General features: G+C 34.7%; 1 protein-coding gene across 8 annotated transcripts in view; it reads left to right on the forward strand.

Moving 5' to 3' along the window:
• Positions 1–27,199, forward strand: part of VPS13B (vacuolar protein sorting 13 homolog B) — a 786,697-nt gene that overhangs the window by 338,623 nt on the left and 420,875 nt on the right. For 7 of the 8 annotated variants that reach the window (XR_001919125.1, XM_018058289.1, XM_018058286.1 and 4 more), the window contains 2 exons: positions 7,290–7,417; positions 22,561–22,795. Coding sequence is in view for 7 of the 8 variants with exons in the window: in XM_018058289.1 (XP_017913778.1) it covers positions 7,290–7,417; positions 22,561–22,795 (363 nt within the window). In the remaining variant the exon portion in view is untranslated. Of the gene's footprint in view, positions 1–7,289; positions 7,418–22,560; positions 22,796–27,199 lie in introns of those variants that run through there. The other variant, XM_018058292.1, reaches the window with a different exon arrangement.

Consider the following 27,199-nt stretch of genomic DNA (forward strand, 5'->3'; position numbering starts at 1 on the left):
CAGTGTAAGCTCCTCAAAGACATGATCTCCGTCTTTATGCTTCTTTGTTTCTGAAGGTCCTAGCAAATCTAGGCAATCAGTAATACTTATTGAATTGAACTAAGCAACTTTCCATAGCTCATAAGTCTTGGAAGGGGATAGCATTTTCCTTTGTCGCATTTTCAACTGTTTTCTAAGCCACACTAATGCAATGGAAGAATAGCAATATAAGAAGATAACACAAATCTGCCTCTATTTCTGTTGTGTTGTGATTCCCTAAATCCTTATGAGATCTCCTTCAGAGTAAGGAATTGGGGGATTGAGAGACAGGTGGTGTGATTCCTCTTCTGCTGTGTTCTTCAATCCATCATTTTTTTCCAGTAGTCTTGCCTTCAGGAAATAGTAAGGAGGACAGTCTGACTGAAGCAGAAAGTCCCGGGACCCGGGATTGAAGGGGAAGTCAAAAGGACAGTAGGGATCCTGATCCTGTAGGAATTTATGAGCCATTTTAAGGACTTGGGCCAGTAAATTTAAGAGTAAATACATGACTGAACAACTTGATTTCCCAGTAACATACAGGAGAAATTAAAGATTGATACAGTTTTTTTTCTTGGTGATTATTGAAAACTTTAAATAAAATGAAACTATAAATCATAAATATGTACCTCACACAAAAGTACGTTTTGAAAACAATGTTAATACACTACTAGGGAAAGATTTATTTAAAGAAGATGCACATATAATTTTTTCCTCTTTAAAATATTAATGATTGATTTCAACTAATGCTTACTGAGCAAGGCATTATTATTTCATGGTGCTACATGAAATGAATATAGGAAACATGGATTGTCCTTGCAGTGAAATGAATACTGTCTTGGTTTTAGCACTACGAAAACTGAATTGCATTTTACTGAATAAAGTACATAATTATATAAATTGGTGGTTAGAAGTCTTAATGTTTAAAAGAAAAATTGCTATAGGAATTTTTTTTTCTTAATTTCCCATTAGAAGTCCTCCTTCCTTATTGACCAAAAACCAAAGTTGGCCTACTTTTGTTACAGCACCTCTCTAAGACTCTTACGCAACAGATGATAGAAGCTTGGAACAGAAATGGCTTAATTTTGAGAAACAGTTACTCTGGGAGCTGAATTCTACTGTCATTGAACAAATGTTTTTTGATTCCTTAGTATCATTAAGTAACCTTGTTATGATGAGAATCTTGAACTTCAGGAACATAAACCATTTGGTATCAAATGTCATTATTTGGTGCCATTGTTCTAGACATACTATAGGATACTCAGAGTTACCATTTAACCATTGATACCATTACTTAAATCCTCAAAATAAGAACAGAGGTTTTGGACGTACATTGTTACCAGGTTCCAGTTCAGCCATGAGAAGGTAAAAGGATGTTCTGATGTAAATCATTGACTGACATACAGAGGCAAAAAATATAGACATTTACTTCTGTGGCTTGGAGTTTCAGGCTTTATGCTTTTTCAGCCAATTTTATCTAGCTGGTGTTAGATTAATAAATATATACATAAAGATCCTTTCTCATTGAAAGAGTAAGAATAGTGGGGAGGGGCAGGCAGAATATATCTTTGAAGTCCAACTATTAACCACTGCATTTATTGCTGTACAGTATTACTGTGCTCTTCTGCTTCCTTTGGAGAAACAAATACTGAAACTTTTGCATTATACCATGAAGAATTAAATATATTATACAGAATTATGTCAGAATTCTATGAGATTATAGAGGAAGGGCCAAATCTAATTTGGGGAATTCAGTGACTGTTTCTCAGGAAATGATGTTTAAGGTAGAACTAAAACATTGTGAATAAAAAAGGAAAGTCACTTTGTTTCAGATCTGGTAGTCTTCAAGTTTTTTCTATATCTTCTGTATCTTGTCTCATATCAGTTAATTTTTAATTATTATTCTCTGTATTTAAAGTAATTTAATGAACTTCTTATTACACAATGCAACATTTAACATGAGTAGTATTCTTGACTTTAGATGTACTTATTATTAACTTCTGACGTTAGATTAGTCCCCAGCATGTAGTAGATGTTATAGACATTTTGGTTAAATAAAATATGGTTCAAAATTGGCAGTATTATAGAGTATGCCTGTGCTACCTTTAAAATGTACATAATTACAGAAAAAATTATCTTTTGAAAATACAAGCTTGTCTTCCTATTCTGTTGTCTTTTAGATAATATGATGGATTGAAAATTAGTGTATCTAAAATAGGAGCTTTTACACTTCTAATAGCCTGATCATTCTACTTAAAGAGATTTTTAAACTGATTATATTTTTCATAGCTTTTTGGAAAACACTTTTAAGCCACATAGAGATTTCAACACCTTGTATAACTTCTTAAATCATAATATCAGCAAATACAGCTTTTGGTGTGTAATGACTTGAAATATCACTTAATAGTCAGGTAATGATGTCCAACCTGCTTGATAATATTAACATTTATTAGATGGTTTTATTTTCCAATTGTAATAACATTATTTATACAACACTAATATTCTCTGACACTGTTTCTACTGTTTCCCCATCTATTTCCCATGAAGTGATGGGACCAGAATCCATGATCTTTGTTTTCTGAATGTTGAGCTTTAAGCCAGCTTTTTTGCTCTCCTCTTTCACTTTTATCAAGAGGCTTTTTAGTTCCTCTTCACTTTCTGCCATAAGGGTGGTGTCATCTGCATATCTGAGGTTATTGATATTTCTCCCGGCAATCATGATTCCAGCTTGTGTTTCTTCCAGTCCAGCGTTTCTCATGATGTACTCTGCATAGAAGTTAAATAAGCAGGGTGACAATACACTTTCAGAATTTTCTACAAATTGCAACCATGAAATTAACAGATGCTTACTCCTTGGAAGAAAAGTTATGATCAACCTAGATAGTATATTCAAAAACAGAGACATTACTTTGCCGACTAAGGTCTGTCTAGTCAAGGCTATGGTTTTTCCTGTGGTCATGTATGGCTGTGAGAGTTGGACTGTGAAGAAGGCTGAGCGCTGAAGAATTGATGCTTTTGAACTGTGTTGTTGGAGAAGACTCTTGAGAGTCCCTTGGACTGCAAGGAGATCCAACCAGTCCATTCTGAAGGAGATCAGCCCTGGGATTTCTTTGGAAGGAATGATGCTGAAGCTGAAGCTCCAGTACTTTGGCCACCTTGTGCGAAGAGCTGACTCATTGGAAAAGACTGATGCTGGGAGGGATTGGGGGCAGGAGGAGAAGGGGACGACAGAGGATGAAATGGCTGGATGGCATCACAGACTCGATGGACGTGAGTCTGAGTGAACTACGGGAGATGGTGATGGACAGGGAGGCTTGGCATGCTATGATTCATGGGGTTGCAAAGAGTTGGACACGACTGAGCGACTGAACTGAACTGAATATTCTCTATCAGTAGATTTTAAAAATTTGACCGTAAGCAGCTTTTGTGGAAACCTTTGGTATCCTTGGTTTCAAGGAGTTTTAAAATTTGGCCTGCATTTTTAAAAATTATTTATATTTTTAGAATTTATTTTCTTAGAGCAGTTTTAGGCTCGCATTTAAAGTGAGGGGAAGGTTCAGAGATTTCTCACGTATCTACTGCCCCACACATGTGTAGTCACCCGCATTATCAAAAACCCCACCAAAGTGGTATGTTATTACACTTGATGCATTTATACTGATCCATCATTATTATCCAAAATCCTTATTTCTCAATAGGGATCACTCATGGTGTAATATATTCTTCTGTTTGAACAAATGTATAGCAACATATATCCTCTAATATAGTGATATACAGAGTAATTTCAATGTCCCCAACATTCTTTGCTCTGCCTGTTGCTCTTCTCTCCTTAACTTCTGTGCTAATGTTTTTATTATTTCCATAGTTATGCTTTTTCCAGATTGTCACATAGTTGGAAGCATTCAGTATGTAGCCTTTTCAGATGGGCTTCTTTCACTTAGAAATATGTATTTAAATTTACTCCATGTGTTTTTATGGTTCATTTCTATTAATGAATAATAATCCATTTTCTAAGTGCACCACAGTTTATCTAGCAGGTCACTTTCTAAAGGGCATCTTGGTTGCTTCCAGGTTTTGATAGTTTTGAATAAAGCTTCTGTAAACATCTGTGTGCATGTTTGGATATGGTTGGTCTACATGTAATTTAGTTATTTAAATTGGCAGAGTTCTACAATAAGTTTATGTCGCCATATTCTTCTCATACCTGCTAAGATATGTAAGAATAACTGTAAGGTCCAGGTGAGTTGATGTAAATTAAGGTGTGTTTTATTTTAAAATGGGGCTTCCCTGGTAACTCAGGTGCTAAAGAATCCACTTGCCATGTGGGAGGACCCTGGTTTAATTCCTGGGTTGGGAAGATCTCCTGGGGAAGGGTTAGGTTACCCATTCTAGCATTCTTGGGCTTCCCTTGTGGCTCAGATGCTCAAGAATCCATCTGCAATGCAGGAGACCTCGGTTCTGACCCTGGGTTGGGAAGATCCCCTGAAGGAGGGCATGGCAACCCACTCCAGTATTCTTGCCTGGAGAATCTCATTAACAGAGGAGCCTGGCAGGCTACAGTCCATGGGGTCGCAAAGAGTCGGACATGATTTACTGTTGTAAAACATTAATTCTGAAATATATAGTAAAAAGTTAAAAACCTCCTTCCCTCATACAATTCCATTTTACTGTCTTCACTGGTAACCTCTGTGAAGGGTTTGTATTTTACCTCTCTGTAGCTCTGTGTTAATGAGATAAATAAACACATGCTCAACCTCACATACTGTTTTAAAAACATATGGATTAAACTACAGAAATGCATATATTTTTATATCACAGTGTATAAAAAATGATTTCTGTCATATGTTGAACTGTTCCTCATTTTTAAATGATTGAATTATAATCCTTATCACAAATATTCCAAAGTTAATTCAGCCATATCTTTTTTGATGAATAGATTAATTGCTTACCATTTTCTTCTTCTCCTTTCTCCTCCTTCCTTCTCTCCCTTTTTTTCACTATTTCAAATAATACTGCTGATACTAAACATTTTTCAAATTATTGATATGAATCTCACATGTCATATGTTTTAATATTTCTGTAGCATAGGTTTTTAGAAATGGAATTACTTTGTAGAAAAACTTGCATGTTTAAATATCCTGTCTTGTAATTTCACTCTGCAAGCTATCCTTATAGTCCCAGTATATGAAACATTCTAACAAAGGGCTTCAACAATGTCAGATGTTTTTAAAAATACAAATTAACTGATTAAAATGTTTGCCAAGATGACAATTGAAAAGAATATCTGATTGTTGCCTTAATTTTTATTTTATTATTAAGGAAAGTTGATCATATCTTAGTAAGTTTTTTGGGCAAATTATGTTTTATATGAATTATTTGTTCATATTTTTTCCATTTTTTGTTGTTTATCCATATAACACTTTGATATCTTCATTTGAACTTGTAATGGAAATCTTAGCCTGATAGGTATAAAACTATATTTCCTTTTCCTCTCCCCTCTAGTGCCATTCTTCCAGGTGATCAAATATAAAACCTTGGAGTTATCCTTGCTTTACTTTTCTCTCTTATTGTAATATTAATCCATCAGTAAATTTGTTGGCTGCATCTTTGAAAACAATACAGAAATTCCCCATTCTTGTTAGCTCTATTGCTACTACCACCTCTCACAGCTTGTCTTCTTGTTTTAATATTTATGTAGACCGTTGTCTACATAGTAGCCAGAAAAATTCTCTCAAAATATGTCCATTAATTTCAAGACTGTTTAGAGTCATATCCTGTCTCCCTCAAAATAAAACCCAACCTCCTTACCATGGCCTGTGTAAGCCCTGTATGATTTGGCCCCTGTTGGTACCTCTGACCTCATCTCTTGCTTCTCTCGTTCTTACTCTGTTCTAACCATCCTCGCTTTTGTGTGGTTTCTTGAAAATCCTAAGTACACTCCCATCTTGGTGCTTTGCAGTGTTGTTCCCATCTGCCTAGAATGCTCTAACTCTATGGATCTCTCTCCAACTGTTTTTTTTTGACAAGCATTTTTTGAATGTTTCTAATGTGTATAATGTGGTAGGCTATGGTATTATTAGTATGAGAATAAAAGGTTTATGTTCCATGCCCTTAAGATACTTTGAATCTACTATAAATGCAAATATGTGAACCAAATAGAGGGGAAAGGGAAAGTATGAGTAGATAATAGCACTTGTCATTCTCATAGTGATGAAGTGGTAGCACTTACTTTGTAGACTGTCCAATGATTATCAAATTTAGCTTAGTAAAAGTCTTGAAAACCAAGATCTGAGTCATTTATTTTATGGCATTTAAAATAGCACCCTATCAATTATATGTATGCAGTACATAAAAATGTAACATGCATATAGACATGTCCACATATATTGTTATAAATTATTATTTGATTTCTGAAATTTTCATTATAAGAATTATTGAAGTTCTCTAAGTTTCTTGATTTAGATGAAGAAAATTCTTGTATCATCTACCTGGCTTTTATGTGATCAGTTCTTTTGAAAGTGAAAATGAAAGTGTTAGTTGCTCAGTCGTGTCCAAATCTTTGTGACCCCCATGGACTATAGCCCATCAGGCTCCTCTCTTCATGGAATTCTCCAGACAAGAATACTGTAGTGGGGTAGCCATTCCCTTCTCCAGGGAATCTGCCCAACCCAGGGATCAAACCTGGGTCTCCTGCATTGCAGGCAGATTCTTCACTGTCTGAGCCACTGAGGAAGCCCAGTGCTTCTTTTGCTTACTGTCAAAACCAGTGTTTTAAGTAGAGAGATACTATGAGTAAGCTTTTATTCTCAGGAAAATTCACATTTGGGAAGACACATTTTCTATTAATTCTGGATGAAGGAAGTTCAGTTTTCTATTTCAATAAGATTTTTATTTATGTTTTAACTTCATACTGAGAAATGAACAGATTGTTAGGTTATAATTAAGTAAATTTTCACAATGTAAACACATCCATGTATTCAAAATAGAGCATTACTCTATTTTGGTTTACTCCATAAACCAACATCCCAGTCATCAATCTCTGAAAAACAGTCATTTTCACTCTCTTAACTATTAACAGATTTTTTTTTTTCGATTTGGAATAATTGTAAAAATGAGTAATTCTTTCAGTAAATATGATCTAATATATTTTATAATCTCGTATATTTAAAAATTTTAAACACAGGAAGAAGTAATAGTGGAAATATTTTCTGTATATTTTTGTGAAACTTACTGGTACATTTCTATTAAATCATCCTACCTGTTCTTATTCTTAGAATCCAGACCATTGTCAGTTCCTGTGAAAGCTGTGCTGACTATAACTGAAGGCTGTAGAAGTCCTGAAGAAAGAATGAAAGAGTTTATTGGAGTAGTATGGAATGCAGTTAAGAGTCTAACACTGCAGGTAAAATGAAAATTAGAAATACCATGGTTTAATTTCTCTGTTGCCATTTAATTTTCAGTGTTTTTAAGATCAATAAAAATTTTCTCACTGGTGACACTCATGTATACAACCTCACTTTCACAATTTAAATAAAAATTATTGGTGCTTTTTGCAGATTAATAACAAAATGATATGAAACACATATGCTCTTCCTGATAAAGTTACAAAATTATGCAAATTTTGAAATGTTATTTGAATTTTTAAAAATTCATTTTTTGTTTCTTTTAAGCATTATTTGAAATATTTTAAATAGTCAATATACCAATAGCATACCTATTTCAGTACTGAAATAAAAGCTTAAATTGAATTAAAAGGATTACCTAATTATTTTTCCTAGCTACATATTAAATATGAAAATATTAAGTATAACTATTCTTACTAAATTTTCATACCACTTTTTACTTTTAAATATACAGAATTTAATTTTACTGAATTACACATCTTCCAGATCATGTTTTAACTGATAGAAATACACAATTAAATCCTTATCTCCATTTAATAGGAACTGGGTAAGGGTACCACAACCATTTTTAAGTTTTCATATAGACTATTTTTTCTTGAGATAAGATATGACAGATTGATAACAGAGGCATCTTTATAGAATTTTATGTGTACCAGACAGTAATATCTAAGTTTTGGGACCTTCCACTTCTGTTTGAGATGTTGACAATTGCAGAAGAATATTGCTCCCACCTTATGAACAAGAAAGAGCAAGGTAGATCTGCAAAATTATACCAGGATGCTTCACCCACATAAACTGGAAGACAATATATATGTGCAGTTCTTAGCTGCTCAGTTTGTGGTAATTTGTTATGCTGTGTAGAAAAGTGATCCAAACATCTATGTCTAGCTATAGTACAGTTTAATAAGTATAATGAAAACTTTTAAAATCACTTTTTAGAAATAACATCTAAAAACATATCCAATTCCTTGGTATCAGTATGTGAACATGATTAATTCACATGGTGACCCTTGAATGACATGGGTTTGAATAGTACAGGTCTATTTATACATGAATTTTTTTTTTTTTGATACTTCAGTACTTCGTGATCTGTGGTTGATTAAACCCGTGGATTCAGAACAGTGAATACAAAGGGTAGACTGTAAAGTTATATATGGAGTTTCTGCTGCGAGAGGTCAGTGCTATTCTAGGGTCTACTGTATTTAAAGTACTATTTAATACAAGAGCCGGTGACCTGCGTTTTGGCAATCTATTACAGCCTCTCTTTTTTGAGCATGATACTTAAATAAAATTAAGAGAAGAGGGGGAGAGAAAGTATGTTTTGTTATTCTTTTGTTGTTGTTTCAACTCTCAGCTGAAAGGGAAAATGACTTTGTCCACAGGTATCAGCTGTGTCCTACAATCTCTGCCAGCATGAGGCCTTATGCTATTAATATTATCCTAGTGACTCACTTTGTTGACTTACTTGTATTCCTCTCTAGTGGTTCCTCTGATGCATTGATGGCATCAGATGAGACAGGAAGGTGAGACTCCATGAATGCAGGAGATATTGAGTGCCTTTACATTGACTTCCCTGGTGGCTCAGATGGTAAAGCGTCTGCTTACAATGTGGGAGACTAGGTTTCAGTCCCTGGATTGGGAAGATCTCCTTGAGAAGGAAATGGCAACCAACTCCATTGTTCTTGCCTAGAAAATCCCATGGACGGAGAAGCCTGGTAGACTACAGTCCGTGGGGTTGCAAAGAGTCGGACATGACTGAGAGACTTCACTTACATTGATTGAGATTGATTATAGAAGCAGAAAATAGACAGTACTCCTAAGATGTTGCTGAATGTTTATAGTCAATGTTACTTTCTTTAGTCTATAGTAAAAGACTGTATCCTTATGTTCTCTTTCATTGTATATCACCCTGTCCTTGTATTAACATTTAACCATGGCGCATGATAGAGCAAACTAGACTAGGTGTGGTTTTGCTTCTGATGACTATATTTATTCACTTAACTATATGTCGCTTTTCTTATGATAAAATCTTTAATCTCAGGGGAGATACATTGCTGATGGGAATGAGGGAGATACCTGGGCAGTTGTATCTCAGTTTTATTCATTTTTTCTGAAGTTGGTCAACCCCAATCTGTATTCTTAGCTTACTCTGTGGTCACAAGAAAATAAACTTAAGTTTTTTATTTCTTCTCTTTCTGTATAATGCCTTACTAACCGTTCTGTGCTCCTCTAATTTTACTGATTGAATAACACATTATTTCTACTATTTAAATGACCTATGAAATATATGCTTTTTTCCCTGATGAGTAATACCCATCATCTGTTTATGTGTTATTTTGTAATCTTCTGAAAAGAGTAATCTATGGTATATTTTGTTGTTGTTCAGTTGCTAAGTTGTATACAACTCTTTGTGTCTCCAGGGCCTGCAGCATGCCAGGCTTCTCTGTCTTTCACTGTCTCTTGGAGTATGCTCACATTCATGTCCATTGAGTCAGTGATGCCATCCACCACTGCATCCCGTCTTACCCTCCTCCTCTTGCGTTTGTTTAATCTTTCCCATTAGGGTCTTTTCCTATGAGTCGGCTCTTTGCGTCAGGTGGCCAAAGTTTTGGGACTTCAGCTTCAGCATCAGTCCTTCCAATGAACATTCAAGGTTGAGTTTCTTTAGGATTGACTGGTTTGATCTTGTTGTCTAAGGGACTGTCAAGAGTCTTTAGCACCAGAATTCGAAAGCATCAGTTTTTCGGCATTCAGCCTTATTTATGGTCCAACTATCGCATCTGTACATGACTACTGGGAAAAAACAGTTTTGATTACTATGGACGTTTGTTAGCAAAGTGATGGCTCTGCTTTTTAATATGCTGTCTATTTGTCAAGGCTTTTCTTCCAAAGAGTAAGCATCATTTAATTTTTTGTCTGCAGTCACCATTGACTGATTTTGGAGCCCAAGAAAATAAAATCTGTCACTGTTTCCACTTTTTCTCTATTTGCCCTGAAGTAATGGGACCAGATGCCATAATCTTAGTTTTTTGAATGTTGAGTTTTAAGCCAGCTTTTTTACTCTCCTCTTTGACCTTCATCAAAAGGCTCTTAAGATCCTCTTCACTATCTGCTATTAGGTGGTATCATCTGCCTGTCTGAGGTTATTGATACTTCTCCCAGCAATCTTGATTCCAGCCTGGCATTCGCATGATGTACTCTGCATATAAGTTAAATAAGCACGGTGACAGTACATAGGCTTGACATACTCCTTACTTAATTTTTGAATGAGTCTGTTGTTCCACTTCCGATTCTAACTATTGCATTTGGCCTGCATACAGGATTCTCAGAAGACATATAAGGTGGTCTGTTATTCCCATCTATTTAAGAATTTTCCAGTTTATTGTGTGGTAGTCAATAAATGTAAATACTGAAGTGATTAGTAACTTAAGATGAGTAACTAATTTGAGCACACATATTTCTACTATAATTTATATATATATATAACTGAACTTATTTACTTATAGCTCCATATGAGGTTCTAAATTATAGTATGATGCAAATAATACTTCATGTAAAAAAGGAATAATCCTAATATTATTAGATCTCTTTCTAGCATTTTATCTTTCATATCATATTTTTCTTTAGTACCGTACCTTAAGTCATTTGTACTCAGGAGTTAGTTGTATTTTGATTTCATTAAACTGGGACTAAAAACTATGGTTAGAAAGGTATGTTTTTTAGTTTCTTTTCTGAGACTCAGTGTATAATAGGTTTTCAAGGCCATCTCTTAATATTTTACTTCTTGTTTTTAAAAATTTTTTTAAATGATGAAAGTATAAGAACACATTTATAGGAGACTTGGAAAATACAGAACAAGATTACATACAGTTCCACTATATATTACAGTTTTTTAGTAGGTAAATTAAGACTTTATATGGAATTTCAATATCACACTGGCAAAAATTAATAGGATGAATATTCAGAGAAGTAGAATGATATTGTAGACCTGAAAAGCAGTGTGATACAGTTCAAAATAATTCAGATTTATATAATTTTAACACCATAGTAAGACATAAATTCTCTTCAAGTTCCCATAGACTGTAAATTAGTTTAGTTCAGTTCAGTTTCTCAGTCGTGTTCGACTCTTTGCGACCCCATGAATTTTAGGTCGCCAGCTTCCCTGTCCATCACCAACTCCTGGAGTTGACTCAGACTCACGTCCATCGAGTCAGTGATGCCATCCAGCCATCTCATCCTCTGTCGTTCCCTTCTCCTCCTGCTCCCAATTCCTCCCAGCATCAGAGTCTCCTCCAATGAGTCAACTCTTCGCATGAGGAGGCCAAAGTACTGGAGTTTCAGCTTTAGCATCATTCCTTCCAAAGAACACCCAGGAATGATTTCCTTCAGAATGGACGGGTCAGATCTCCTTGCAGTCCAAGGGACTCTCAAGAGTCTTCTCCAACACCACAGTTCAAAAGCATCAATTCTTTGGCACTCAGCTTTCTTCACAGTCCAACTCTCACATCCATACATGACCACAGGAAAAACCATCGCCTTGACTAGACGGACCTTTGTTTGCAAAATAATGTTTCTGCTTTTGAATATGCTATCTAGGTTGGTCATAACTTTTCTTCCAAGGAGGAAGCGTCTTTTAATTTCATGGCTGCAATCACCATCTGCAGTGATTTTGGAGCCTCAAAAAATAAAGTCTGACACTTTTTCCACTGTTTCCCCATCTATTTCCCATGAAGTGATGGGACCAGATGCCATGATCTTCGTTTTCTGAATGTTGAGCTTTAAGCCAACTTTTTCACTCTCCATTTTCACTTTCACCAAGGGCCTTTTTAGTTCCTCTTCACTTTCTGCCATAAGGGTGGTGTCATCTGCATATCTGAGGTTATTGATATTTCTCCTGAGAATCTTGATTCTAGCTTGTGCTTCTTCCAGCCCAGCATTTCTCGTGATGTACTCTGCATATAAGTTAAATAAGCAAGTTGAATGGTTCTATGAAGACCTACAAGACCTTGTAGAACTAACACCCCAAAAATATGTCCTTTTCATTATAGGGGACTGGAATGCAAAAGTAGGAAGTCAAGAAACACCTGGAGTAACAGGCAAATTTGGCCTTAGAATGGAATGAAGCAGGGCAAAGACTAATAGAGTTTTGCCAAGAAAATGCACTGGCCATAGCAAACACCTTTTTCCAACAGCACAAGAGAAGACTCTACACATGGACATCACCAGATGGTCAACACCGAAATCAGACTGATTATATTCTTTGCAGCCAAAGATGGAGAAGCTCTATACAGTCAACAAAAACAAGACCAGGAGCTGACTGTGGCTCAGATCATGAACTCCTTATTGCCAAAATCAGACTTAATTGCAGAAAGTAGGGAAAACCACTAGACCATTCAGGAATGACCTAAATCAAATCGCTTATGATTCTACAGTGGAAATGAGAAATAGATTTAAGGGCCTAGATCTGATAGATAGAGTGCCTGATGAACTATGGAATGAGGTTCATGACATTGTACAGGAGACAGGGATCAAGACCATCCCCATGGAAAAGAAATGCAAAAAAGCAAAATGGCTGTCTGAGGAGGCCTTACAAATAGCTGTGACAAGAAGAGAAGCAAAAAGCAAAGGGGGAAAGGAAAGATGTAAGCATCTGAATGCAGAGTTCCAAAAAATAGCATGGAGAGATAAGAAAGGCTTCCTCAGTGATCAGTGCAAAGAAATAGAGGAAAAGAACAGAATGGGAAAGACTAGAGATCTCTTCAAGAAATTTAGAGATACCAAGGGAACATTTCATGCAAAGATGGGCTCTATAATGGACAGAAGTGGTATGGACCTAACAGAAGCAGAAGATATTAAGAAGAGGTGGAAATAATACACAGAAGAACTGTACAAAAAAGATCTTCATGACCCAGATAATCATGATGGTGTGACCACTCACCTAGAGCCAGACATCCTGGAATGTGAAGTCAAGTGGGCCTTAGAAAGCATCACTACGCACAAAGCTAGTGGAGGTGATGGCATTCCAGTTGAGCTGTTTCAAATCCTGAAAGATGATGCTGTGAAAGTGCTGCACTCAATATGCCAGCAAATTTGGAAAACTCAGCAGTGGCCACAGGACTGGAAAAGTTCAGTTTCCATTCCAATCCCAAAGAAAGGCAATGCCAAAGAATGCTCAAACTACCACACAATTGCACTCATCTCACACGCTAGTAAAGTAATGCTCAAAATTCTCCAAGCCAGGCTTCAGCAATACATGAACCGTGAACTTCCAGATGTTCAAGCCGGTTTTAGAAAAGGCAGAGGAACCAGAGATCAAATTGCCAACATCCGCTGCATCATGGGAAAAGCAAGAGAGTTCCAGAAAAACATCTATTTCTGCTTTCTTGACTATGCCAAAGCCTTTAACTGTGTGGATCACAATAAACTGTGGAAAATTCTGAAAGAGATGGGCATACCAGACCACCTGACCTGCCTCTTGAGAAACCTATATGCAGGTCAGGAAGCAACAGTTAGAACTGGACATAGAACAACCAACTGGTTCCAAATAGGAAAAGGAGTATGTCAAAGCTGTAAATTAGGAGACACTGAAAACATATCCAGGGGCATAAAACAAACTGCAAAAGTTTTGTAGTTTAAAGGTTTTTAAATTAGACAGTCTGTTCTCTTTTCACCATCAGATAATGTTAAATATCAATACAAACATTTTTAAATAACCTTCATATTTTCTAGTGCAATGTGACATTTACCGAGAGGTCTTTGACTTAGCCATCGAAACCCTCAATAAAGTTAAACTGAAAAAAACACCTAGGGTGATTGCAGATAAGAAAGATACAGTATTATTAAGTAAAGTAGATATTTTATTAAAATTCCATAAAATTTTTTGCTAGTGTCCCTTTTATTAGTTTTTATATGTTATTCAAAACTCCATATTATATTTAATTGCATCAAGCAACTTCAGCTGCATGCAGCAAATTCTGTTAAATTCTCTTTTTCATTTCTATTATGACATATTTTCTAATTTTCCTTGTTATGCCTTCTTAGGTACACCTGTCACTTAAAAATGGACACTTAAAACATGGGATTTGTTTAAAGTACCTTTAATATTAATTTCTCATTTTGATATTGATTTCTCTCAACTTTTGATATTTATCCTAATAGAAAAAATTTGTTCCATTTCGACTCTTAACTGCAGCTTTCTCTTCCTGGCAACACAACTCCTTTGTTTTTGCTCAGTTTTCCTTCTCTATTCTAGTGAGAATGCTTTGATACCAAAATAAGCTTATATTGTAATCATTTCTTATGTATGAAATATATATATGCAGTATGTTTGTATATAAATAAAAGTTTAATGTAGTGGGACTTAGGTTTCCTTTTAAAATTAGGTACTTCGTACTTTTTTCAGAAATGGCACTAGAGTTGATGAACAGGTGTAACATTATTTGAGGATTAGCTCCAAGGCCCTATTGCTCTTTAATATGTCCTCCTTTACTTTTTGAGAAAAAAAGTACATAGTTAAAAAAGTACATACATAGTTTCTGATAAACATTGTATTTCTAAAATTTTCCTGTTGCATATAAGTATTTATTTAACATTCAGAGGCATGTTAACATATTAGTACCCCAGTATAAGGTTGTTTGTTTATTTTTTTAAATATCTAGTTGCCTAGTAATACATTACAGAATGTTCTCTTTCCCTCCATTTATTATTCTTTCATTCATTATCACATTCAGCACTCAATTTTATTATATATTATGATAGATCCTGAGTAAACAAAAGAAGTATAGTAGTTCTCTTGGTCTAGCAGGGAAAAGACAAATATCCATTGTATCAAAGCATCTTGTGGGGCATGTCTCTTAGACAGATCCCTTATAAAACTCGTGCCATCCAAAAGAGACATGGAGTTTTCAGGGTAAATGTCACCTATTGAAAGGATATCTAGGGCATGCTCTGCCAGGTTTGTGATGAATTTGAATACTATCTCAGATTAATATTTATTGATCTTTAGAATTAGATGACATAATAGCATTCTCCAGATTATAATAGTGATAAAAATTGTATAGCTGTTTGAGGTTTAATTTGGTCCTAAATATTATTTCATGATTATATAAGTAATTGTAATAAAGATAACCTCATCCTCTCTTAGCCATTCCACTAGAAAACCGTTGGCTTCTCTGGTGGCTCCGAGAATAAAGAATCTGCCTGCAGTGCCGGAGACCCGGGGTTATCCCTGGGTTGGGAAGATGAAAGGAATGGCAACCCACTCCAGTATTCTTGCCTGGAGAATTCCATGGACAGGGAAGCTGGCAGGGTATGATCCATGGGTTCACAAAGAGTAGGTCATGTCTAGCGAGCGACTCAGATACTATAGAAAGGTGGACTAGTTTAGTGTATCCTTTTTTGATCCCATTTTGAGAAGTTACTGTAAAGGGTGCTAAAAAATATAGTATTAAGGGTTACCTGATTATTTGATGGCTCTAAGAAAATCTTCCAGGTAAAATTCCAAGTGTAAGAAATCTTTATAAAATTTGTAAGCCATTAAGTAGATACATGGACATGAACTTGGGTGAGTTTCGGGATGGTGAGGGACAGGGAGGCCTGGTGTGTTGCAGTCCACGGAGTCGAAAAGCGTCATCCAAGACTGGGCAACTGAATGACAAAAAGTAGATACATGCAAGCTCCACAACGTAAGATATTCTGGAAAACATACTCCTCTTCCCAGGATGAAGTTACGGGAACTGGATTTATTTTGCTACTTCAAACAACGAAAAAAGAAATGGGCAAATTTTATTCAACAGTGGTTTCAAAACACTAGACAATAAGAAAAGTTAGACAGCAAACCCTGAGAGACCTAAGGTAAAAATCACCAGAAACCAGTGACTTATGCACTTGGAGAATAAAAGGAGGGAATCTAATTGGTGTTCCAGCTTCTGGTTTGGGTAGATAGCGATGCGATTATATGATAGGAGCAGCATCCTTTCAGGTTAGTGGCAAATTGAGAGTTTGACTTTACATGTGTATTTGAAATGTGTATGAGATATCCAGTTATCTCTTAAACTGAATATTCATAATTGAGTTTAAGGAAGAGATCCACCATATAAATATAATTTTAGAAATCATCTACAGATGGTTAAAACTAGGAGAATTAAAAAAAGTATAGTAAGTTGAAAGAGCAATGGGCCAAGTGAATACCATTTCTAAAGTAGTCAGTAGAAGAGAAAGTCTCCTTGAAGAAAACCCTAAACGAGAAAAGATCAGAAATGTTGGAGGAAAGGTCAGAGAGTTCAAGGAGCCATTGTCAACAGCATCAGATTCTTAATGTTAGCTGTGGGCTTTACTTTGCATATTTGCAATATGAAATGGTTAAATTAAGTAATGTTTAAGGTATTCACTATTCTCATGTTCTTATATGATTCTTTTAGTTCTTAGGCTTGTTTCGTAATGATGCAGTGCCTTCATTAGCTTTACAAACAGTGAACTTAATCTGGTGTGTCATTCTGAATTAGTTACAAGTAAAGATACTGATGTTTCTCTTTTTCTCTTTCTTTTGGTTTTGATTTTGTCTAAATACATGTATACCATTTACCTTCTTAACCATGTTTAAGTGTACAGTTTAGTCTGATCTTCCTTGTTGACTAAGCTTTTTGTGTATAAATTAACATTTAATTAAAGGAGTACTAAATGATTTACATTTGTATAGATTATTTTGAAAATGATCAAGGCACCTTTCTTACCTCACTCCTAGTCCCAGTCCTGTCTTATACATACCATATACTTAGACATTTTCAACTGTTTGTATATTCTGAAAAAGTTCAGAATAAAACTAGGTTCTAATTCAGTGATAAAAATTTAGGCCCTAAAACTGAGTTTTTAAAAGAGTTGTGTCCACTCTCCAAGACGTTTTATGAGCCAAATATAAAAAAGAAAACCCTGAAGTTGTCATCAGATTAAATAAAACACCATAACTTAAAGTCATCAAAGGATTATTCTTTTAATGGAAGTTTGAACAAGTAAATGTGCTTGGAATCAGAGTTTCTGGAAAGTTGATTTTGGAGCCAAAGTTGGTATTTGCTAAATTCATGTACTTTATTATTTTAGAAAGATGTACATTGGATTAAGACATCAGCAGTATTTATGATAACCTATTTATTTTTCAATGGGAAAAAGAATTTCATACTTTATTATAATTCAGTTGTTTTATAGTACTAAATGTAGTCTTGAACCGTTTTTAAAATGAACTTGGATTGGAGGGCCTTTTCAAGATAGATTAGCATAAACTCATTGTTTTTTGTAGTTTTCCTCTGTTCACCTACCAGCACAGTTTCTGTCTGTTACGTTTTTTGTTCCAGAATGACATAATTGGCAATGGCATGCGGTTGACAAAATAGAAGTACTCTGGCCTAGGATTCACTAATGAAGGAGAACATTACTCTGGTGTTTGCCAAAATCAGTCTTCTTCACTTTTACATTGAAGATTGTGTTGCTGTCCTATGGCATTTCCTGGAAGTTTTGTCTAGTTTCTGACAATGGACAGCATGGTATCGTGGACACTTTATTTTCTATTTGAAAGATCCTGAGCTCTTTCTTTTGCTAATAATGTTTTATTCCTTTTAGGAGACAGCTTCCCACATTCTGTAAGATTTTAGTATGAGTGTCAAAGTCAGATAAGCTAGAACAGTTGAATTTTTTTCTCCCATAAAGTTATATATGTATAAGAAGAGATGTATAAGTAATGTATAAGTAATCATGTTACATGATACACCTAATGTTCTCAAGTCCAGTGAACTTTCTGGCTTATCTGCAGGATTAAGTAAGAGTAGATACTAGACATATCAGTTGTCAGTCACATTAATGTTAAAAGTAATCAATTACATTTAATGCTTAAAATTTTCATAGAAGGCTATAGTTTTATTTATAGACATTGAGAAAGTGACATCAGTTGCACGATAGTTTGTTAGAAAGAGGACGTCCTTATTACAGTCTAGGAATTTTTTTCTTGTTTCCCCTTGACAAGTATTTATGAGAAAAGTATGGAGATTTATAACATTTCACTGTGGAAAGAAGATAACCAAGGTGCGCTTTTGAGGTTTTTAGCTAATGTCCTGAACTGTGTATATTTAAATTTGTACTAAATAAATAGAATATTCCAAATAGTTTCATAATGTATTGTGAATTTATAGAATAGGAAAAGGTTTGGGCAATAGTTTATTTATGTTTCATAGTGCAAATATAATACTACTTATTTTGGTGGTCTCTATATGCATAAATAGCTAAACCATAAGCCAATAGCATTTTATTTATTTTTTTTTTCATTTATTTTTTTTTTATTTTTATTTTTTTTAATTTTTATTTTTTTATTTTTTTTTAAATTTTAAAATCTTTAATTCTTACATGCGTTCCCAAACATGAACCCCCCTCCCACCTCCCTCCCCACAACATCTCTCTGGGTCATCCCCATGCACCTGCCCCAAGCAAGCTGCACCCTACGTCAGACATAAAATAGAAGGATTGTGAGCATCTTTTACAAATCCTTGAGAATTAATATATAGATCTGGCATGTAGTAGATACTTATTGTATGTTCATTGACTTTATTTAGCAAACATTTTGGTGACAGTTAATATGTTAACCTTTATTTCAAAGATGATTTCCCCCCATTTACAGATGAGGAAGCTGAAGTCATGAAAAGATTAAATAGCTTGTCAAAGGTTCCACAGCTAGAGTTGAACCCGTCTGGCTGACAAGTCAGTTTTATTAATCACTCTACTAGGTGTCTGTGAAATGAAATGGTGAACAACATGCATTAAACAACTATTTTAATTAACATAATTATCTGGTGCTAATCAAAATAATTTTGTTCCCTTCTTTAACAATTATTTAGTACCTCTTTCATACTAGGTGCAGTACTGTGTACTGAGACTGTAGCGTGAACAGAATAGGCACAGTGTCTGACATTATAGATTATATGCTCTAGTGAAAATTATGTAAAGCTGTTACTATTTTTAAATGCTGGAACTATGTCCTTTCTCTATAGTCCTGACTTCGAGCTCAGTAAATGGTGGCTGTTAAAGAATTCATGAATAAAAGAAAGAAAAAGTGAATGAAAATACAAACTGCATAGTTTCTTCATTCTTATTTTTTATTTGAAACTGTGTCCTGAGGAGTAAATACATTCATTCAGAGAACATTTTATTCTGTATAAATTTTCTAAATACAATTATCAGTAGATTTTCAAGTTTTGAAGAAAGGAAAACATTTGGGAAATAGTATTATTTTAAAGGGCAGAAAATATGGTATAACATTGTAAAGCATTTATATAAAGTTAGTCTATATGATGGACAGTTTGCTAATTAAAATGCTTTTTAGGTTAATGCATAAATGAAGCCTGTCTTAGTTTCTTCTTTTTAACTGAGTTGTGATCACAGTTATAGAGGGCACACATTAGAAAAATCAAAGGTTACCAAACAGTACTTGTAGAGGATGGGGGGTACACAATGGCATATATCTTTTTAAGCAGCACTTGAAATTTCAGGAAAAAACAGAACTTGGAACTTCAGAAAAATTGCATGATAATCATTTCACTTATTGAAATAATACCAAATAATTTCTACTTTAGTGGTTTATCCTCAGGATGTGATACTTAGCTATGTAGCCCTTGACCTAATAGGAATCAAAATAGAGGTGGTTCTACTTCAAGAATTTGTAATAATCCCTTCACTTTAACACATGAATGTGTTCAATATTGGCTAAAGAACATGTTGCTACCAAAACTGAAATAAGATCCTTGAAACAGAAAGGATGTTGCCATGGAAAAATGAAGTAACACTCAGTGCAGCTGTGATGCATTAATGAATAGGATATTTTTTTAAAAGATCATTTGTGTTTGGTGTGGCTCAGAGGGTCCCATCCAGATGGTTTCCATGAACATGATCTGACCCCCGGTTTGAGGACTTCTTACTGGCAGATTACTTCATTTTCTTTCCCTTGGATTGTCAGATCCTTACATTAATGCAAAATTTACTGCTGCAGATTTATATTCACTTACATAAATCACTCAACATTTTACATTAAAACCAAAATTTTAGACATACAGTTTAACAGTTATTTTAAAAGTGTAAAAAGATTTATGTGTTAGCTTTAGTATATATAATAGATGTAACATTATAACAAGTTTGAGCAATTTGGATTATATGTTTTAGTTCTTATCATTAAAAGAATCCCCACAACATATATCATTTTTTAGAAAGTTTATTTTTTAATGTTGTTATGTGTATCAGGTTAATATGCTATTGATTTTATATGCATTTTTCAGGTTGTTTTGATTTGATTAAATAATTTATTTCTGAATTAGTAGAAACTTAGAATATATTGTGCTTATGGAAATTTTGGCACAATTTAAATTTGTTTCTCAAGACATCTATGTATAGAATTGTATACAGTGACGTATTAAACTAATTACCTCACATTGTTGAAAGCATTTGTCAACATAGCATCAGTATCTAAAATAAAATGTTAAATACTGACCCGTTATTATTTGAGCTTATAACCATAATTAATATAGGAGAATATGCTGTCAGTGGGCCACTCTAATTTGTGTACTTTAGCATCACTAATGAATTATGTTATATATTTGAAACAAAATGTAACATATTTGAGACAATATACACTTCTATTTCAGAAGTTATAAATGTTGTGATCTTAAGTCAGTGATGAACTACTTAACATATACATTTAAAAATCATGTAATACAAGATTAAATTCTAGAACTAAAAATTTTCATACTGTATGAACTAATGTACTTACTTTTGTAAATTTTTACTTGTATTTTTCTTCACTGAATTCATTGGTTTATCCATGCACAGAAATACTGAAGGAAAAATGAGTAAGTGCACTTATAAGACTGGCAAATTATTTATCATATCAAGGAATGCAGACCTGTTACATACCATGATCTCACTAAGGAATATATTAACCCCAAGAATACGTCTGTGACTGTAGTCTTAGTTATCTTTTGTAAAATATAGTCTCTTTGTTATTTTAAATTGCTAGACTATCCAAATATTTATCAAGCAAACACATTTTAGTTTTTATTAGATAATAAGTTCAGGTAGTTGCTTTATATGCCAATTATTTTATAAAAATTAGCAGGTTACATTTTGTATCTTATTAAAAATAATTCAAGTATGCTAGGCAGTTGGGGCTGTTTACTAGCCAGGTACAGAATATTACCTTGTAATAGAGTCAGCTTAGACTAATAGGCTTTAACTTAAGCATACCTTTTGAATTAAGTACTCATGATGTATTCAGTTTTTTATTTGGTCTTGCTTAGTCTTACTTTAACTCTGTTGCTAAGTCGCTTCAGTCGTGTCTGACTCTGTGCGACCCCATAGACAGCAGCTCACTAGGCTCTGCCATCCCTGGGATTCTCCAGGCAAGAACACTGGAGTGGGTTGCCATTAACTCTGTTAGGGGCTGGCAACCTAAGTAAGTACACTGGGGATAAGGAAGCATAAAAATTTCACATGAAATCACAATTTAGGTAATAAATCAACATATGATAAAAGTAAGGAATAGCGCTCTGATTTTTAAGTCTCCTGAATTTTCCTCATTACTATGTTACTAACGTGTTCTCCTTTAATGTTTATCTAGAGATACCATCTGAGCATATAAAGTATTTTTTCTTAAATTTCTATCTGTAAAATGAAGGACAAAGGGACAAATTCACATAGAAATAGATGTTTGTGGTTTTTTTATTTTTTAAAGTAAGCAGTAAAATGATAGTCAGCTCTAACGCCTTAGTTGGTGTTAACAAAATGTAATGAACTGCAAAAAAAGGAGGATTTTCTCACCTTTTTTTGCCAGCACATTTTCTAACTCAATCATGTTTCTTAGAAAGAACTGTGGAAAGGCAGCTATGTGTTCATTTCATGTCATTGTGCTCTTTTGATCAAATTTGTAGCAAGAAACAATACCGTTTCCAGCGTTTGTCATATTGTTTAGTAAAATCAACTCATAAAGACATAAGTATGGGACATTTTCTTGTTTGAGCTTGCCTGTGTATTCTGGTAAATATATTAGGTGATTGAGATTTATTTATTCTCAAACTTAATCTGATCCAAATATTTTTATTCTCTTTTTCTTTTCTAGCTTGAAGTACAGTCTTGTTGTGTGTTTATCCCAAATGATAGTTTGCCTTCTCCTAGTACAATTGTATCTGGTGACATTCCTGGAACAGTAAGAAGTTGGTACCATGGACAAACCAGCATGCCAGGAACACTTGTCCTCTGTCTGCCTCAAATAAAGATTGTTAGTGCTGGCCACAAGTATATGGACCCTCTCCAGGAGATTCCGTTTGTCATCCCACGACCCATCCTTGAAGAAGGTACATTTTTATTTTAAAGTCTTCCTGTGGTTATTATATTTTATACTGATATTTTTAGTTTTACCGTTTTTTTTCTTTAATTATCCCAGTGCATCTCTAAATCAGTCTTCTCATTGAAAGAACTTAATGGAAATGAACTAAGTGATCTACAAAGTAGTTCTGAAAAGACAAATAAATGTACAAAGTAAATGAACTAAGTGATGCTGTTTATTGATAGCCACACCTTTTATTATATGTAGATGAAGATAAGACACATATATATATTTAGACAGAGACTATCTGCCAAAGATTATATGGCATATAGTATAATCACTGAAATGCTAAGCACAAATAAAGAGAAGAAAATTGGTTTCGGATGTTTGCATTAAGCTAAACTAAGAATTATAAGTAGGTTTATTTTAATTTAAGCCACTTGACTTACGAATAGATGTATCATAAATACAGAAATTGTATATTTATTATTTACACCATTTATATCAAGCTTGATATATTCCTAGATTACTCATTTATTTAAATAAAGTAGATAATTGTGTGATGATTGGAGCCATGGCTTTTTCTTTAATAAATACTTGATTTCTGATGTTGCAGTGTTTTCAGTTGCAGGTTCATACCCTTTTGAACTTAGATGCGTTCATTTCAAACTGTGTGAACCTGGAAAAGTTTTGAGTCACAAAGTCAATAGTGTGAATCTATATTTTAATAACAAGCCTCAAATTTTTGACAGTGCTAAATAGGTCAACACCTTGTTCATATTATTAGGATGTAAGTGTCTGAATCCGGACATCGTTCAGATTACCACATACTGTTACTGAAAAGTTAGTAAAGTCTTCAATTTTTTTACTTTGACTTAAGGTTGATTTCTGTCGCCCTTTCTCTGTTGTGATTTCCATTGAAATCTAATTTTGTTAGGTTTATGTAAGCATGATTTTATCCAGAAATTAAGGTTGGTACTTAATGATGTGAATACTATTATCATAAAATCATAGAATTCTAGTAGGTAGAAGGAACTTAAGAGTTCTTGTGAAGTGCTCTTTGTCTTTATTCTTTCTCTAGCATATTGGGCATAGCTGTTATTTGCTATTCATTTTTGGTTACAGGAAATTCCTTATTATCATGATAGGTGTTATGTGTCCTATTAAGGATATGCTAGCTTCATAAAGTGAGCTGGGGAGTGCTTCCTCTTAAAAAAAAAAAGTTAACTCTGGAATGATTTTTTTTAAATGGATTTGTATGTTGATTTTTGTTAAAATTCATTGCTAAAATTCACATATTATAAAATTCCTCCTTTTACAGTATATAATTAGATGATTTTTAGTATATTTACAGTTTTTATGCCACCATCACCATCTAATTTTAGAATAGTTTTGTCACTGTAAAAATAATTGGTACATCATTAGCACTTAGTCCTCTACTCCCATCCTGCAAGACCACTAGGAACTGTCTTGCTATGAATTTGCTTGTTTTAGACATTTCATGATTGGAATAAAAAAACCTGTGGTCTTTTCTGACTGGCTTCTTTGACTTACCATAAATTTCAAGGTTGATTCATGTTGTAGTATATATGTCTTCATTCCTTTTTATAGCTGAATACAAATTCATTTTATGAATATACCACATTTATTCATTGATTATTTGATGGACATTTGTGTTGTTTCTACTTTTTAGTAATTATAAATAATGCTGCTATGATGTTTTAATTTCTATTCAATTCTATTCAATTCAGTCACTAAATTGTGTCCAACTCTTTGCAACCCCATGGACTGCAGCACGCCAGGCTTGCCTGTCCATCACCAGCTCCTGGAGCTTGCTCAAACTCATGTCCATCAAGTCCATGATGGCATCCAACTGTCTTATCCTTTGTCATCCCCTTCTCTTCCTGTGTTCATTCTTTCCCAGCATCAGGGTCTTTTCCAGTGAGTCAGTTCTTCACATCAGGTGGCCAGAGTATTGGATTTTCAGCTTCAGCATCATTTCTTTTAGATGCATATAGTAGAATTGTTGGGTCATTTGGTAACTCTGTCCTTATCTTTGAAACTGATAAACTATTTATCAAAATGTCTGTTCCATTTTAGAACCCCACATCAGAGAATGGAGGTTCTAATTTTTTATACTGAAGTGCAGTTGATTTACAACATTAATTTATCCGTATCTGTGTTACCACTTATTATTGCTGTATTGTTACTGTTTTGTTGTTTCCAGCCATCCCAGTTACCGTGACGTGTTATCTTGTGGTTTTGATTTTCATTTCCCTAATGTCTGATGATATTGAGCATCTTTTCATATACTTATTGGCCATTTGTAGATCTTGTTTTGTATTTTCTTCTTATATTCAAATTCTTTGCCCACTTTTTAGTTATTTTTCTCTTTATTGTTGAGTTATAAGAGTTCTTTATATATTCTGATATCAGACCCTTAATATGTGACTTGCAAATATTTTCTCCCATCCTCCCAGTCTTTTCATTATCTTAATTAATTGTTTGAATTTAATTATGTAAATAAAAATTTGCTTCCTTTATACTGTTATATATGTTTATTGTAATTCATTTATCCCCTGCTGTTTTGGAGATTATCCCTTAACTATTCTTTTTTTTTTTTAATATTAGAAATTAGCACTCTTTGATTAAAGTCAACTCTAGGTCTAGAAATCTTAAGTTGCATATTTATTAAATTATGCATTAAATCAAGCTATTTACTGTGCTTCTGAACACACACAGGTCTGAAAATACTTTAATTCATTCATCCTATCTGGATTAATAGGCTATCATTTAAAGAATAATTGCTTGTATTTATTGTGAGTATATAATCAGGACAGGGTTTGGAACACCTACTTGGTGAAGAAAAGTGTTAGTCGCTCAGTTGTGTCCGACTCTGCAACCCCATGGACTGTAACCACCCAGTCTCCTCTGTTCATGGAACTCTCCAGGCAAGAATACTGGAGTGGATAGCCATTCTGTTTTCTGGGGCATTTTCCCTACGCAGGGATTGAACCTGGGCTTTCTGCATTGCAGGCAGTTTCTTTACTGTCTGAGCCACCAGGGAATCAAGAACCAGATAGTAAATGTTTTCAGTTTTATCCATTTCTTGGTCTTGTTACCACTTCTGAACCCTCCTTTGGCATGAAGAAACAGCCATAGACAATAAGTCAATGAATTGACATGACTGTGTATCTGTTCGGAGAAGGCAATGGCACCCCACTCCAGTACTCTTGCCTGGAAAATCCCATGGATGAAGGAGCCTCGTGGGCTGCAGTCCATGGGCTGCTGAGAGTTGGACATGACTCAGTGACTTCACTTTCACTTTTCACTTTCATGCATTGGAGAAGGAAATGGCAACCCACTCCAGTGTTCTTGCCTGGAGAATCCCAGGGATGGCGGAGCCTGGTGAGCTGCCGTCTATGGGATCGCACAGAGTCGGACATGACTGAGTGACTTAGCAGGAGTGTATCTGTGAAGCTTTATTTACAAAATCTGATAGATTCGGTCATGGGCTGTGTTTGCTGACTCTTAAACTAGTGCCTTTCTAGACGTGCCTTCTTACAATTCAGTCCTCTATCCATGGCAGATCATTTTCCTTTTCCCTTTTTGTGATGATATGTGATTAGCAAACTGAATTTTACTTGTTTGAATATTTATTTCGCTAGATATATAATTTATATATCCAGATTTATTGCTAGTTATATAATTTCTCATTATTTTAGTCTGGCCTATTAAAGATACAGAGGCTTTCATTGTAGCTCAGTTGGTAAAGAATCTGCCTGCAATGCAGAAGACCTGCGTTCGATCCCTGGGTCAGGAGATTTCCTGGACAAGGAAATGGCAACCCACTCCAGTATTCTTGCCGGGAGAATCCCATGGACAGAGGAGCCTGGCGAGCTACAGTTCATGGGGTTGCAAGAGTCGAACACGACTTAGCAACTAAACCACCACCAATTAAAGATACTATTGTGCTGACTTTTGCTTTTCATTGTCCTATTGAGAGATCCACTTGCAGTTTATGTTTCCTTGCGATATTTTGTCCTTCCTCTCTGGCTGCTTTAAGAATTTTAACAATCTTTGTGTTTTAAAGTTTTTATGTTGGTGTCTATAAAAGACATAAAGATTTCTCCAAGTTTTCTGGCATGATTTATTCAGATATACAGTTCAGTTCAGTTCAGTTGCTCAGTTGTGTCTGACTCTTTGTGACCCCATGAATCTCAGCATGCCAGGCCTCCCTGTCCATCACCAACTCCTGGAGTTCACCCAAACTCCTGTCCATCAAGTCAGTCATACCATCCAGCCATCTCATCCTCTGTCGTCCCCTTCTCCTCCTGCCCCCAATCCCTCCCAGCATCAAAGTCTCTTCCAATGAGTCAACTCTTCGCATGAGGTGGCCAAAATATTGGAGTTTCAGCTTTAGCATCATTCC

The sequence above is a fragment of the Capra hircus genome, chromosome 14 (assembly GCF_001704415.2).
Source record: "Capra hircus breed San Clemente chromosome 14, ASM170441v1, whole genome shotgun sequence".
Classification (NCBI taxonomy): Eukaryota; Metazoa; Chordata; class Mammalia; order Artiodactyla; family Bovidae; genus Capra; species Capra hircus.